This window comes from Ambystoma mexicanum, chromosome 8 (genome assembly GCF_040938575.1).
Source record: "Ambystoma mexicanum isolate Mex_15411 chromosome 8, UKY_AmexF1_1, whole genome shotgun sequence".
NCBI lineage: Eukaryota > Metazoa > Chordata > Amphibia > Caudata > Ambystomatidae > Ambystoma > Ambystoma mexicanum.
Window position 1 is genome coordinate 1,392,073,762 of NC_090929.1, and position 14,389 is coordinate 1,392,088,150.

The 14,389-nt window shown below is 41.9% G+C and overlaps 1 protein-coding gene across 3 annotated transcripts in view; it reads left to right on the forward strand.

Moving 5' to 3' along the window:
- Window positions 1-14,389, forward strand: part of SLC25A28 (solute carrier family 25 member 28) — a 102,805-nt gene that overhangs the window by 33,730 nt on the left and 54,686 nt on the right. Inside the window, exon 2 of one of the 3 annotated variants that reach the window (XM_069611533.1) lies at window positions 11,066-11,294. In XM_069611533.1, coding sequence (XP_069467634.1) covers window positions 11,066-11,294 — 229 coding nt within the window. Of the gene's footprint in view, window positions 1-11,065; window positions 11,295-11,393; window positions 11,660-14,389 lie in introns of those variants that run through there. The other 2 variants (XM_069611534.1, XM_069611535.1) reach the window with 2 other exon arrangements.

The following is a 14,389-nucleotide window of genomic DNA, read 5'->3' on the forward strand; positions in this document are numbered from 1 at the left end:
GTGTGCTGTATGTATCTGGAGAAAGAGGGGCCGAGTGACTTTTGCCTGGCTAGTAGCTTGCATCTATCTAGCTCTTTCCTGACGTGTATCCCCTCGACCCTTTTTGTAATTCCTCCTAAGTGACGGAGAAATTGATCACAAATAACATCCTCCCCACACCCTTATCTGGTAGCTATTCTGAAGTGGAAGCATTGAGAATTATCTTCCTGTGCAAATCTCCAATGATGAGCATGCCTCAAAAATGTGCACTCTCCACTTGTCATTGGTGAGTCATCATTTCCACTTGGCGAGTATGAAATGGGGCGCATTCTAGCCATGGCAGAGACAATTTATGGTCGCTTTATGTTTTCCATGGACCAAGCTAATGGGTTTGGCTTTGTAAATGTAGAGGGTAAGCATTTTTGTTTTGGCTTGGAGGTGACACTAAAGCACCATCTACATGCTGAAACTATTGTGTTTTGTTACAGCTAGAGGACTAGGGGGAGATGGGCCAGGAGCGGGGGCACACACCTTGTGGATGTTTTGGTTATTTATCCGCACAATTGCTGCCCATGGCCATGCTAAACCCTATGACCATTCCATCCCTCCCGCCCCAAAATGCATCCTCCTGGGATTTCTTTGAGGTAGGATTATCGAGCATTAACATGAAACCTTTGATGTCAATGCCTGCCAGTGTTATTTCGAAGCAGCCTTCAAAGTTAATTGCGTCTTTGGAGCTTTCAAAGTGCTACTGAAGTGTGCTTTAAGTCTCTGGATTTCAACGCGGTACGTGTTGTGAGGTGTTAGAAATGCGAGGCGGACAACTTAAGTTAGACATTTTATAAATTTTAAAAGGGTGTGATAAAGGCCTTGCTTTCCCTAACCTAACATGGGTTTCCCTGCCTACAAGACTAAAGGAGAACACTTTAAAAGGAATCTGTCCCTCCTACTTATACATACATTAACTCAAAAGTAGATGGCATTTCAGATTTTAACAAAACTAGGCTCAACATAACAAGAGTAACTAGTTACTCTTGTAACCTGGGTTGGGTCACCTTCCCCAGGTTCAAAGCAGGATTTCTACTCCAAGTGCAAAAATAAGTTCCTTTTTTGTAACCAAGTTCTTTGTTCAAAATGTTTTCCACTTGACAAAGTTTCCACAAAAATGAATCTTCCAACTACTAATCACAATCTCAAAGATCAGTTCTTGGAAAACAAACACTTTCAGGATTCTTCTGAGTTCATAACCATTTTTGTCTGGATGATTTTTCCACAATCTCCTCCTTGACAAAACGCAATTCTTGGCAGGAAGGTTCTTGCCACAGTTCATTAAATTATGCAGTAGTGGTTTTGCCACTTTCTTCACAACCACAGCCACACTGCTGTACTTCATTGTCTTCTTCCTGGTTCACTAACCTGTAGGGATGTAACGGTATAACGGTATACCGTTAAGATACCGTGAACCACTTAATTGAACAATAATAACCGTCACATTGTTTATAACGTTTATACCGTTAAGTGTGCTTTCCAATCTGATTTGGAAAGGCTGCAGTAAGCAAGTGCTGCACAGTCTTGGTCTTGCACTGTTGGATGTGCCATCTGCCAAGCAGTATCAGTTGGAGCAGTTTTTAATGCCATTCAATAAACCACACGTGCCTGACACAAAATCAGTACGTTAGCAATAGGAAGAATAAATACGGTGCCAAGAAGGAAAAGGGTTTCTTTGGGTTGGCGGCTTTGGGGTTTATATATTTATAATGGATAATGTTTGCTAAACATATGACATTGGGGGATTTCCGTGGTTCTATCATTGAATTTACATATAATAAGTCACACTGAGAAATTCACTCATCTGTGGTATTCCCTGCTGCCATACCAAAGGGTAAGATGTCCGTGATTACTGAACACCTTTTGGCCCTCAAGTAAACTAAAGGCTGTAACGTAAAGGGAGCGTGCGTGTGTATGCGCACAAGCGTATACTACCATCAGCCTCCATTGATCTGTGGCATGCAGGTTATAAAGATGGCAACATGTTCATCTTCAACATTAGCCAGTGGGGGAGCTAAAAGCTTAAATGACCACTTAAGAAAAGCTATTCAGTTTGCTTTACCAGTCGCAACAGGGCTCCCCCACCCCCCCCTCCTCCTCCTCTCCACACGTGTGTTTGTGTTTGGTGGAAGCAAGGGGTGGCATTTCAGTGGAAAGTATGCTGAAAAGCCCAATTCCGGCCCTGGGTGCCTGGTTTTGTTTGTGATGATAAATCTGACAATTCATGACATTTTTAGAAAATATTTGTTAAGATTGGTTAACTCCACCTGCTATACCGCGATAACCATGATATACCGTCATTTGGCAAGAAGATTATCGTACCGTCATAAAGCTAATACCGTGACACCCCTACTAACCTGCTAGGCTAACAATCTCTTGGCTGGTATAATTGCCTGCCAGGATAAGAGCTTCTAACACTACTTAACAAGTACTCTGTGGTGAGATTTCATTCACACTTGTCAATACAGCAAAGCCTTTGACTTTCAACATTGATATTCACAACTTCTTCTGTGAGGACACAACACACATTGATGCAGTTTGTTCACCTAATTTGTTTGCCACAGGCAATACAGGTTAGTTTTCATTTATGCCTTGATTCCTCTTACAATGGGGGAGGGGGCGGGGGGATTCTCTCCTGCCACTCTTGATATCTCAATTTGACATCAAACTATTTACAGTTTCTGTTTACTACCTTTGCCATTCTTTGGCTTGGGCAATGCTGGTTGGCGTACAGCCTAATTATTGCCACCACCAACCTCCATCGTGGTAAAAATGATTAAACACTCTTTGCAGTGTTACCTTGCCAATGTGGGTTATATATTTTCTGAAGGTTGCCCCTTTTGTTTTGGCTATTGGGTAGCACTGAAAGTACAACCTTTAACGCCAAAACTATTTGTCATTAAAATAGGAGCTTGAAATGGGGGCTTTGAATGTAGGTTTGCAATGATTATCAATGCAGATGACATAAGAGGATGGATTTCTGTAGTTTGGCTATGTGTCCCACCCATTTAATGCCCATTAAGTGAATAGGATTTTTCCACCCATTCCCCCTCCAACCACGCCTCTTTTTGCACTCTGCCTGCATTTTTATTTTGGTGGCCATTTCTGCTTCCAAAATGGCAGCCGCCATGTGTTCATGTTAATAAAACATTTTTTGACTAGATGCTTTAAAAAATATTTACTGCATCTTTTCAGTTATGTTACATATTGTAATGTATTTTGTATTCAAAATAAACAAGTTGCTGTTAGAGCTACGTTGGGTTTTAAAATGGCTATGACAATGTCTGTCCTTACTTATGGGTGTTTGGTCTAGCTTTTTCTGATGGGAGCAGTACCTAATTGGAAATGCAGTATTTTAGTGATGTGATTGGCTTTGGATTACGTGTTTGTTTCCCAAGACTGCCATGTGCCATTTTATTTAAGCATTGGAAGAGAAACGTAAGGCTGTTGTGTACTTTTTAAAAATGGGTTTTCCCGTATTTAAGAGAACACAGCAGGAGTGGCAAGCTTCCTCACCACCTAGACTTTGCTCTGACTCATAAATGTAAAAATATAATTAAAGATGCACCACAGGTCCATCTCTCCTCTACACCGAATATCCAGGCTGCTCTAATACATGTTGCATCTTAATGACATGATTACAATGGCGTAATTACATAATTGTAGTGTTCTGTGCATATGCCGCCTGTGAGGACAGAGACGTTCCCCAAGTGGCACTATGTAAACAGAATCCCAGTATCCTGAGCACAGAGGCACCATAGATTACAGCATGCTTCAAGGGTGCTCAGGCAGTCAGGAGCCACTTGATGGAAATACAGGTAACTGGAGGGACAGCTCCAAAGAAATGTGGGAGGACTTAAGAGCACTGCAAACGAAAGGGTGGCATCCTACCACATGTATTTAGTCACTTTACAGTGTTTAGAGATGCAGATACGATTCCGCATTAAGTTCACATTCCAATTTTAGTGTTTGATATTCGTGTAAAACAAGAACATTAACTTAATCAACAAATGCATAGAAGAATATTAACAAACATATACAGACACGTGCTGAGCAGTTTTCAGAGCCGTGTAAATATTGGTGGTTAGCCTCAGTGTGCAACATATACAAAAGAATAATATTGAGTTCTTTCACAGGGCAACCAACTGGATATGGATAATACAAAAAGTCAAAATCAAAAAACCATTCTTTCTGACATGGAGTGTTTTGAAGTTGACTCTTGGGAAAGGACCTAGTCGTTGGTCAACCCTCGAGTCAACTGTGAAAGAACTCCATATAATTATTTTTTATATGTTGCACACAGGGGCCTTCCATTGGACTGGCCCACCAGTTCACAATAAATGGAACTGTAAAACTGCTGAAGGATGGACACTGAGGCTAACCACCAATCTTTACACGGCTCTGAGAAGGATGGATATTTTTCATGTTTGTAATTTGCAAATGGGCATTAACTTAACTTTGCATGCTGAATAGCAGAGCAAATCATCAAACTAGTAGATTACCTCTTAACTGCAATTGCCTACATGGGAATGCTGAGGTTGCAGTGTGGTTGTTATGTATGTGTGGCTGTTAGTTACCCGTTCTTGATGCTTGCTTGCCGTATTGCTGCTTTACCACGTGAAAGGATTAGTGGTGCTTTGGTTGGCATAGCTGTGGCCATTGCTCCACCTGATAGAAGACCATGGTCAACTGGACATTGTGGGCACAGAGTTCATGCACTCCTGTAGCGCCCAAAATACTGCAGCGTCACACAATCTAGCATGGCATAATGTGGTCAACCGGATAAAACAAGGGCCTGGAAAGGCTGGCCCACTCTCTAATCCCACCTACCCCTACTCTCTATAGCCCACCCGCCCCACCTCCTCTGTCATTAGCTCACTCTCCCTGCCTTCAATCCCTATTGCCACCAACCTGAACTCACTAAACCAGCCCACCCCACCTGCCCTACCCCCCACTCTCTGCCCCTCTCATCCTTTCTTTCACTCTCACTGCATTTCTTACCCTCTCACTCTTTCTCATTCATATTTTCTCTTGCTAATCATCGATGGCACCCTCTCTCAATCGCTTACTCCCTTGCCCTATTCTCCTTCCTTCTCATGCTGTTGCACAACTGCACCCCCTTTATCGTATCCTCCTTTGAAACTTTGCAATTTCACTTTGCACCCTGGTGCCTATAAATGCTAAAAAGTCGTAAATGCCAAAACTATTGGCTTTGCCCATGCTAGTTACTTTGGCAATGGTTGTTGTTCCTCTTCAGTATTGCCCACTCTTTGGCAATGCAGTTTTTTGTTTTGTGTTTTTTTTTTTTTAAATATTGCTTCATTTGCTGTTTAGCAAAGCGCTTGACACAGAGTTGGTGCCGGAGCAATGTAAAGATCTGGAAGGACAGTATTTAGTGAGAGCCAGTTGTCGGTTGCGATAGCCACATATGGATGATGCAGAGGAAATTAAATTTGATCCTTGCAGCAACCAGGAACCAGTGTAGAGATTTCCGGGCTGGAGAGATGCTGTCCCTGGGCTTGAGGCCAAGGTCTCGCAGCCCTATTCTGGATTAGCTGGAGTCGTAGAGAAGAAGAGGGTAGATTAAAGCTATTGCCGTAGTCCAGCCTAGAGAGTAGCAGAGCTCTGGAGACATTGAGCTTCTGGGGGAAAGTGAGAAAATGAAGAATTCCTTTTGAGGAGGTGAAGTTGAAAGTGGGCCTTGTTGTCAAGGTCCTGAATGTGAGGCAGGAAGGAAAGAGGGAGTCGAAGATGACGGACACAAAGGTTTCTGGCTTCAGATGGAGATGGCCAGAGTGAGGGGGAGAAAGAGGGAGCAAGTTAAGGTGAGACATGAGTTCCTTTAAGAAATAAAATTTTTAAAAAATTACGTTTAACTTGTTGATGGATTTGGCTGAAATTATGCGAACAATGTTGTATGGAAAGTTTGGGAAAGATTTTTTTTAAGAAAACCAAAAAAAAACACTTCGGTCTAGTCCCCCTTCATTTTATTTCTCTAGACAAAAAAGGTCCATTTGATGTCATGGGTGTTAGTCTTAGCAGTACATGGTAGTGACGTGAGTTATGATTGCTTAGCTTACCATAACTGGTATTGCTGAGGTTTTTCGGTTTTACTTGTAACCATAATGTTCCTTTACAGTTTTTTTTTTTTTTTTTGCGAATTTCAGGGGTTTTTACCAGTGCATGCTAATGTCTAACTTACTAATATCCCATTTGCCCCAACATAGCAACATTTCTGTCCAATTTACAGAGAACTCTCCCATTTCCCACCTTCTAGCATCATCTTTAACACTTCTATACACTTTTTGCAGCTTTTTCCAGTTTTTGTGTCCGTTGACGTTCGTGAACATCTGACGTCATCACAGACTTTTCAGACAGTGTTGTGACACGCGCAGCATGATGTGTTAGTGAACGCGTATGCACTTGACGATCGGGTTTGTGTTCACAGACAGTTTGGAACTGCCCTTTCTACTGATCTAGGGACTTTCAAGCTCATAGGCTTTCCCCTTGCAAAGCTCCTACACCTATTCTTACTCATTCTCCATTAATCATCTAGTACCGATCACATATTAGCAAAACTGCTATTTATCTTAAAAATGGCATTGGCTATTGCCATCCCTCCTCCACAAGAGCCACATCCAGCTGGAGGACCTACACACACAAGCGCAGTACTTCCAAAGACATGGAAGAGGACCAAGAAGATGAGGTAGAGCAAGTGCCTACCTCTAGCACCTATAGAGAATCATGGGAGTGGCAGTTATGTTGGGAATGTACCAAAGGCTAAAGGTACCATGAAATGCACGGAGTGTGCAGCGGTGTACTCAGTCGTGGGTTACCTGGACAGTACTCCTACAGGACCACCGCCATGCGCCACAACACCCATTCCAACCACTGAAATGCTCTCAAAGGCTGTTCCTTTCTTAGCAAGTAGTAGGCTGTGAGGCTGTCTCCCTTAACTTATCTTCCTCAACCAGTAGTGTAACCACAGTCTACTTCTGTGGGGGACAAAATCCCACCAGCTACCTTGTAAGCAATATAAGAGGCTGTTGATCCATATCATTTGAAGACAACAGTCATCTGTATATACTGCACAGGGGAGCAATTTCAAAGTGATTTTTGAAGTTGTAATCAATGAGCATGAGAAACACTGCCCCCTCCCTTGGATGTAACGCATGCGCAACATTTTCCCCTGTCCACCTGCCCATCCATATTAGTGTTTGGTGCCTTTTCCCTCCCCAGCTTATGTTCTAACCTCTCCTGTAAAAAGAAAAACCAACCAAACAAAGGTTCTTTTGGGAACCACCTTTCACAGTAAAAAAAATAGAACTCCATCTACCTTACGTTTCTCAGTAAAGAACATACTCCCTAAGATTTTCCAACATTTCCGTTAGCATTTTGTTATGCTAATAGGAGTAATGTGGCCAAAGTGGTGAGCCGGGGTGCTAAACAGAAAAATAATTTCTTCGTACACTGGGATGCGCGGGGCGTCCCGCTGTAGGAAGGAAAATCCTTCTCCAAGATGGCCACCATGGAAAGGTAAGGGGGGGGCTCTGTATAGAGCCCCTCTTCCCTTTCCATGGCGGCCTGCAGAAGGCGAAGGGAGAACCCTGTGACCATATTACCACAAACGTATTTCTTTTTCCCTTTCTAACCTCTCTAGCCACTTTAATCCATTGGTTGTCCCTCGTGGTAATGGCTAGTAGCCAGAATGTCCGGGTCATGACCTTATGCTGGCCACTGCCCACTCAGTCACCAAAGGTATATCCTGATTTTTTTTAAAAAATTTTTTTTTTTTACCTACATTATGACAACTTGTCAAAAAATAAAACCGACAGATATGAAAAACCATGTTTTCAGGTCCTTGCCAATGCTCCCTACACAAGTTTGCTGGAAACTGCCCAGGTTTTATTTTTTTCAAAAGTGTCAAAGTATCTACATATAATAGTTGTATATAACTTAGCCCCCACTTGTCAAAATCCATTCAAACTGCACAAACATTCAAGGTTGGGTCTCCAATCTTTTAGAAAACCTTTGTCCGCATTCATCAAATTGCAACAAAGTTATAGGCGTGAGCAAAATATTTTTTCCATTGCGCCAAAAGAAGTTATAAGCCACCCAAATAGTGCTCTTCCTATTGGTTGAGCAATTATAACTACAGGGCCGCTGTGTATATAATTTTACTGTCGTTTAAAAAAAATTGCCAATACTGGTGTTTTTTGAGCACTGTGAAGCTGTGTTCCTAAATCATGCTCATTTGCAAAATGTGCACATATGAGAGAGATGTCGTGCAATCACTAAAGTTTGTGGGAAAGCTACAATTCACTACCCATTTAGTCGGAAAATGTCCCTTTTGCTCCAATACATGCTGTTATGCAGATCCTGACGGCAGACTACTCACTATGCTGTGTTTTTGTTAAGGCCGATGTATTCTTGAAAACGCAGACCTGTTTTCAGCACTAGCAGAATCCATTGTGGAAAGCGGGTTTATAATTATGGCGTTAAGCAATTTGTTTGTGGTTTTAGGATTTCATTACATCTATATCTTAAAACCTTCTTTGGCAGCCATCCGGTATGTAAAAGCATCGGGATACGGTAATTCCTGTGTTTCTCTAATCTGTGTTGATTTAGAAGCTTTATGGTAGCTTTGTATATCTGATTTGAGAAGACGCGTAGCCGATTTGGTGTGAACCCTCGGGTTAGAGCAAGGCAGAGCAGCTCTCCCTCTCTAATACCTTTTACGGTTCTGGATTAATACTGCTCCTGTAAGAAATGTAAAATGTTTGCTAGATAACTTTTTCATTATGTAATCGTATTTGTTGAAAACTAACACTTTGATGTGAGCAGCTAATCCATGTAACAAGCATGTTTGTGGGGGGGGGGGTTCCTTTTTTTTATTTTTATTTTTTTTTTTAATTTAAAACTAAACGTTTACGTGGTCAGCAAGAGCTCCCCAATGTCTGTAGTTGCTTCCTAATGAATTAATACTACTTGCTATTCAGATAACTCGACTGACTCCCCCCGCACCCCCTCTCCCACACACACTGCTCGTGTTTAGGGATGATTGTGGCAGATTCTTGGACCTTAAATGCACACTGGTTTGTTTTCAGGTTTCATATTGTCAGTGTTTCCGAATGGGGAGTCAAGTGGGTTTACAGGCTCGACCTCTCATGCGAGACTGCGACCCCCCCCCTTTCCTCTAATACATTGGAGACGTTGCTAGCCACAAGTTGGTAAAGACTGCTACTTGTGGTGGCCTGATGGCTGGTCCTTTGATCTCAGTGGTCGAGGTGAGGAGTTTGCCACGCCTCCCCTCAGTCTCCAAGCCTGTCAGTCTGGTACCTGAACGAGTAAGTCTAGTGCGTCTGGGTCTGCACAAAGGCCATGTAAGCGATCATGGTGTCTTGGCAGTCTTCCATATGGAACCAGTAAAATAGTAAGTGGTCTCCGTTTTGCCACTGGTGCTTGGATCTGTAACTTAACAATTTTAGCTAATTTTAGACTCTAATCTTGTCAGACGTCCATTTCCTCCTTGACTGCCTACAGAGGCTTGTAGAAATTCTCTTGCTTCTGCCGTCGTGGTCAATGATTTTCACACTAGCCAGGAAATCTCGCTACCAATTTTGTACTGAGTCCTGCCTCTAGTACGATCTGCTCTGCAGGTTGGATGTTTGCCTGTAGAGGGCTCTGTCCTCTTAGAATATAGAAAGACTTAGCTGTTTTACAGGGGAACACCTTGTCAGCTGGCCTCTAAAACAACTTGATGGATTGTATCCTGTACATCGAGAGCAATCTGTTTCAGAATTGTACTCCTATTAATGGTCTTCATGCATTCAGGTCAATGGAAGCCTCCCGTGCTTTTCAGAGGCATATACCCCCTATGATGATTTGCCCGGGCTGCTAGATGGGCCTCACTTTAGGATTTCTAAAAGTATTATTGCCTGGCCATGCTCTTGTGGTCAACTCTCTCTCGGTTTGGCAAAGTTGTATTGCAGAATCTTTCTTTTGATTCCCCATGGGTCCTCCTCCCTGTGCACGGTTTTCTTGCTTGGTAGATACTCTTCCTACACACTCTTGGAAAATGAGACTTTGGAGTGAGTTACTACCCATAGTGAGACTACAGTACTCCTAGACCATATCCCAAAGCACCCTCCCCTTTCTTGCCGATGGAAATGAAATGTTTTGTAAAGCCTGGAGGGGGGCATTACCATGTGTGCTCACACGGTTGCACAATGCAATTGAAGGATCCTTTCTTTTTTGCTGACCGTCTGTGTCCGTCAGGTTTGTGTTTGCAAGTCCTTTATTATTTCTATAGTTGAAATAAGAATGTGCCAGTCTAATGTCAATGCATTTCAAAATGGTTCTCTGTAAAGTAACGATCCTCTTCGTCTGGACACCATGCACGACGCATGGCTGAGCATTTCAGGTGCACCCTGGCATGGATGTCGCTTTAATCTGACTGTGGTTCTTGTCCACTACTCCGTTCAGTTAGGTCTCTTGTCCTTTCCTCCCACACTGTCACTCTGGGCTACTTTTTGGATTCCCCACCCTTCTCGCTGGTTGGTTTCTGTGCTTAATTCATCCAGGCTCATTTCTGGTGTCCCAGACCACCTCCTTCCATGCCTCCTACACCATCTCCTCTGTGCATCCCACTCCTTGGAAGCTGCTGGGTACCTGTCCACAGTCCTTCCCTTCCGCAAGAGGCAATGGCTACCCCTTTGTATATCACTATTGCCATGCCATTGTTTAGCTCTACTCCCAGAGGTTGGTTTTTCTTTCTTTCACTTCTCTGAATTGTAAAGCGCTCAAACTGTCTGCGACTGTCATGCTTTGTCCTATGTGCAGTGTTTTTGATAAAACCCCATCCGTTTTCATCAAAATAATCTACAAATAAGAAAGCAGTTATTATTCGACTGTAGCCAACAATGCTTGAAACATTTCCTTTCCCATTAGTGAAGTTTCAGCTTTGTCAGTTCATAATTTAATTTTTTTGTGTGGATTGTACTTGGGTCCTTAACGCTGAGATGTCTCTTGTTTTCAGACCCGGATGCAAAGCCTTCAGCCTGAACCAGCTGCTCGTTATCGGAATGTGATGGATGCACTGATGCGGATCATCCGAACAGAGGGGTTTTGGAGACCCATGCGAGGATTGAATGTTACAGCCACAGGCGCGGGCCCAGCCCATGCCCTATACTTTGCCTGCTATGAAAAGTTAAAAAAGACATTGAGTGATGTAATCCGCCCTGGGGGCAATAGCCATATTGCCAATGGTATTGATGATTCCTGTAACAGTTACCGCCCTGCGGTTTCCTACTTCTACACCATGGCAATGCCTATCCTGTCGTTGACTAATCTCGCTTGCGCCCCAAAGTAGCATGTTCTGACAAGTGAAATGATAAGCCCAGCAAATGCGTTATACACATGCTATTTTGGTGCCGCCCAGCAAAGTATTTTCTTTAATGATTCCCTTCATAAGCCTTTCTAACACGTTTTAGGACCCATGCTTGACTGCACCAAGACTTCCATAAATCATACTACTTTTTTGAGAGTCTTCAAGTTCAACCCACTCTACTGACACATTGATGCCACTTTTGCTAGCGATAAAAAACGCTTCAATGAGTTTCTGCTTGTATTGGTGGGTTGGCATTAAAATGACCATTAGCGCCGTTAGTCACTGGCACTCTACTTCCAAACTACTTCCAAAGTCATATTGATGCTTTATTCAAATTTAGAATTTTATAGTATATCTGTTCCTTGCTTAAACGTGCACCCTCGTTGCCATACAGACTTCAAATAACTAATGTGCTCAGCTGTAGACTGGCCTATTTTATCGTAGTGCCCATTATCCATTAGGGCAGTAGCTTCTCGGCTTGCTGGAAATAGCTTCTTAGCTTGCTGGAACCAGAGACTGCCAATTTATGGCATGGGATCTAAGCAATGTAAGAGTGATCTTTATCCAGCACATGTGACAAATAGTACACTCAATGTTGATGTGACTGGATCCCCGACACTCTGGTACATATTAATAGTAGATAGTCTACATATGTGTAGAGCAGATTTCTTAATAAAGGAAGATGGGATGAATGCAGCCTGGGAGGTGAGACCGCAGCAGCTATACATGGGGACACAGCAGTACAGCTTTCTTTAACATTTGGAATGGTCAAGTTGGTTTGTGGTTTAGTTCGTTATTTTTATTATTTAAATAAATGGTAAATCATTTTCTCAATAGTTTCTGCAAATTGAGGTGCTCCCTTTCGGTTGTGGGGAACAATATTAATGCAGATTTTAAGATGTTTCTGCATATTAAAACGATGTCTTTGTGAACCCCTGCCCCCTACCACCCATGAGTGTGTTCCTAACTTTTGAAGCTTCTAAAGTAACATCACAGTAATTAGTACTAGCACATTTCACTTAATTGCAGAAATTTTATTTCTGATACATTGTAGAAGCACTGAAGCACCTTTTCTAGGGGTAATCGCAAAGGGAAAAAATCATTTTTTGTGTAACATAATGCTCTTCTGTTTTCCTGCCAATTTTATAGCAACACATTCATTTACATGTAACTGTGATCATCAGCCACATGTTTCTTATTACCATGCAATCTTTTTTGGCTATTGTTTAATTTTTTCTTATCCGACAGATTTTTTTAGGAAACGTTTGACGTTTTGTTCGTTTTAGCCACCCATTCAATACAATCCACTAGGTGGAGAAAAACTTGGGTCGAGGGTACTTTGAATATATTCATAAACAGTAGTGGACCTAAGCAACAGTGCGCTTACACTGTGGTTGTAAGGTTAAATTTGAAAGAGTTCAAAAGGATTGGATATGCTGCAGTCGCAGGGTACTTGGTGATTTCCCTAGGTCACCTTTTAAAAAGTCGTAACTGAAAGAGATTATCCTCTGCTTGCTGCGCTCTCCAGCTGGGTTCTATTTTGTACCAAAAAAGGACGGTACAGGTAAGATTTTCTGCAAGTGTGCCTCTATTTATTAGTGATGAACTTGTTATCAAAACAAAGTGTGTGTGGGTTTTAAATTTTTTTTTTTAAATTATTTTCTTCAGATTTGCTGGACGGACCAGAAATATTTGACCTGTTATGCTGGACGTTCAAAACCTTTGGGTTACAATAAGTTGGCGAATCTGCCACAAAGAATCAAACAGTGATACAGAAACTTAAACAAAATTTGCGATACTGATAACTTTCTGAATTGTATTACTACAGAAACAAGCTCCTCTAATGCATTGGCTTTCACAAAAATGTTGCTTTCATATGTGCAGCCCTGATGACGACCCTAGAGGGTTGAAACACGTGTCGGCAGTTATCAATAATTTGTATATATTTTTTTTAAAATTTTGTTTTTACAAACATCAGTTTGTATCTTAACTGAGAAAGTTATCAGTATCTCCAATTTTGTTTAAGTTTATCTGTATCACAGTTTAATTCTTTGTGGCAGATTTGCCAACTAAAGGTTTTGAACGTCCAGCATAATGGGTCCAACATTCTGGTCCGTCCAGCAAACCTGGTAAAAACTTTGTTTTGATAACAGTACATCACTAATAAATGGAGCCACACTGGCAGAAAATCTTTACCTGTAACGTCCTTCCTTTTTTTTTGTTGTTGTACAAAATAGAACCCAGTTGGAGAGCGCAGCAAGCAGAGGATATCTCTTTCCGTCTACTACTTTGAATATATTGTTCATAGACTGCTTCAGTGATTGGGGGGGGGGGCACAAAGGTGCAGATTTTAACATCTGGTTCTTTGATGCATCTGGGAAACCTATTGAAATCCACTCTAGAAGCAAAGCGAGTTTCCTCCTTACCAAATGGGCACAACAGGCATAGAGTGAAGATTGCCCTGTCCCCATAAAGGAATATTATTCCAACCTTCTACCGAGTCAAAATGCCTCTTCTAGCTGTTGAGGTTATTTAAAACACAGGTGACAATGCATTATACCCATTACTCTAGGCTTTTCGATTGGAAAAAGAAAACTCATTGTTTCTACAAAAAAAAAATACTCTGTGGGTGCTCGCGGATCACACATGCAAATATTATATACCCAAAAAGCCTACTTAAGGCAGCAGGAGCTATCCTAGACCTAGAATGCCCATTTTTGGCTGCTTGCACAAAACCCTCTTCTCTTGATATGTTGGAAGTCTTTAATAAAACGAGGATACATGAACGTATTGGGACTACTTGAAAAAATGAGCCATATCCTACCATTTGAGCATCAAGTGTAAATCAATGAAACATTAAAAGTAGGTTTAAGACCAATTTCCGATTCTAGAAAATGTTGGAACTAAAATAATGCTTCAGGGCATACATGCTACCTACGCAAACCTTTACAAGGGGTTAAGGAGAGATACTTT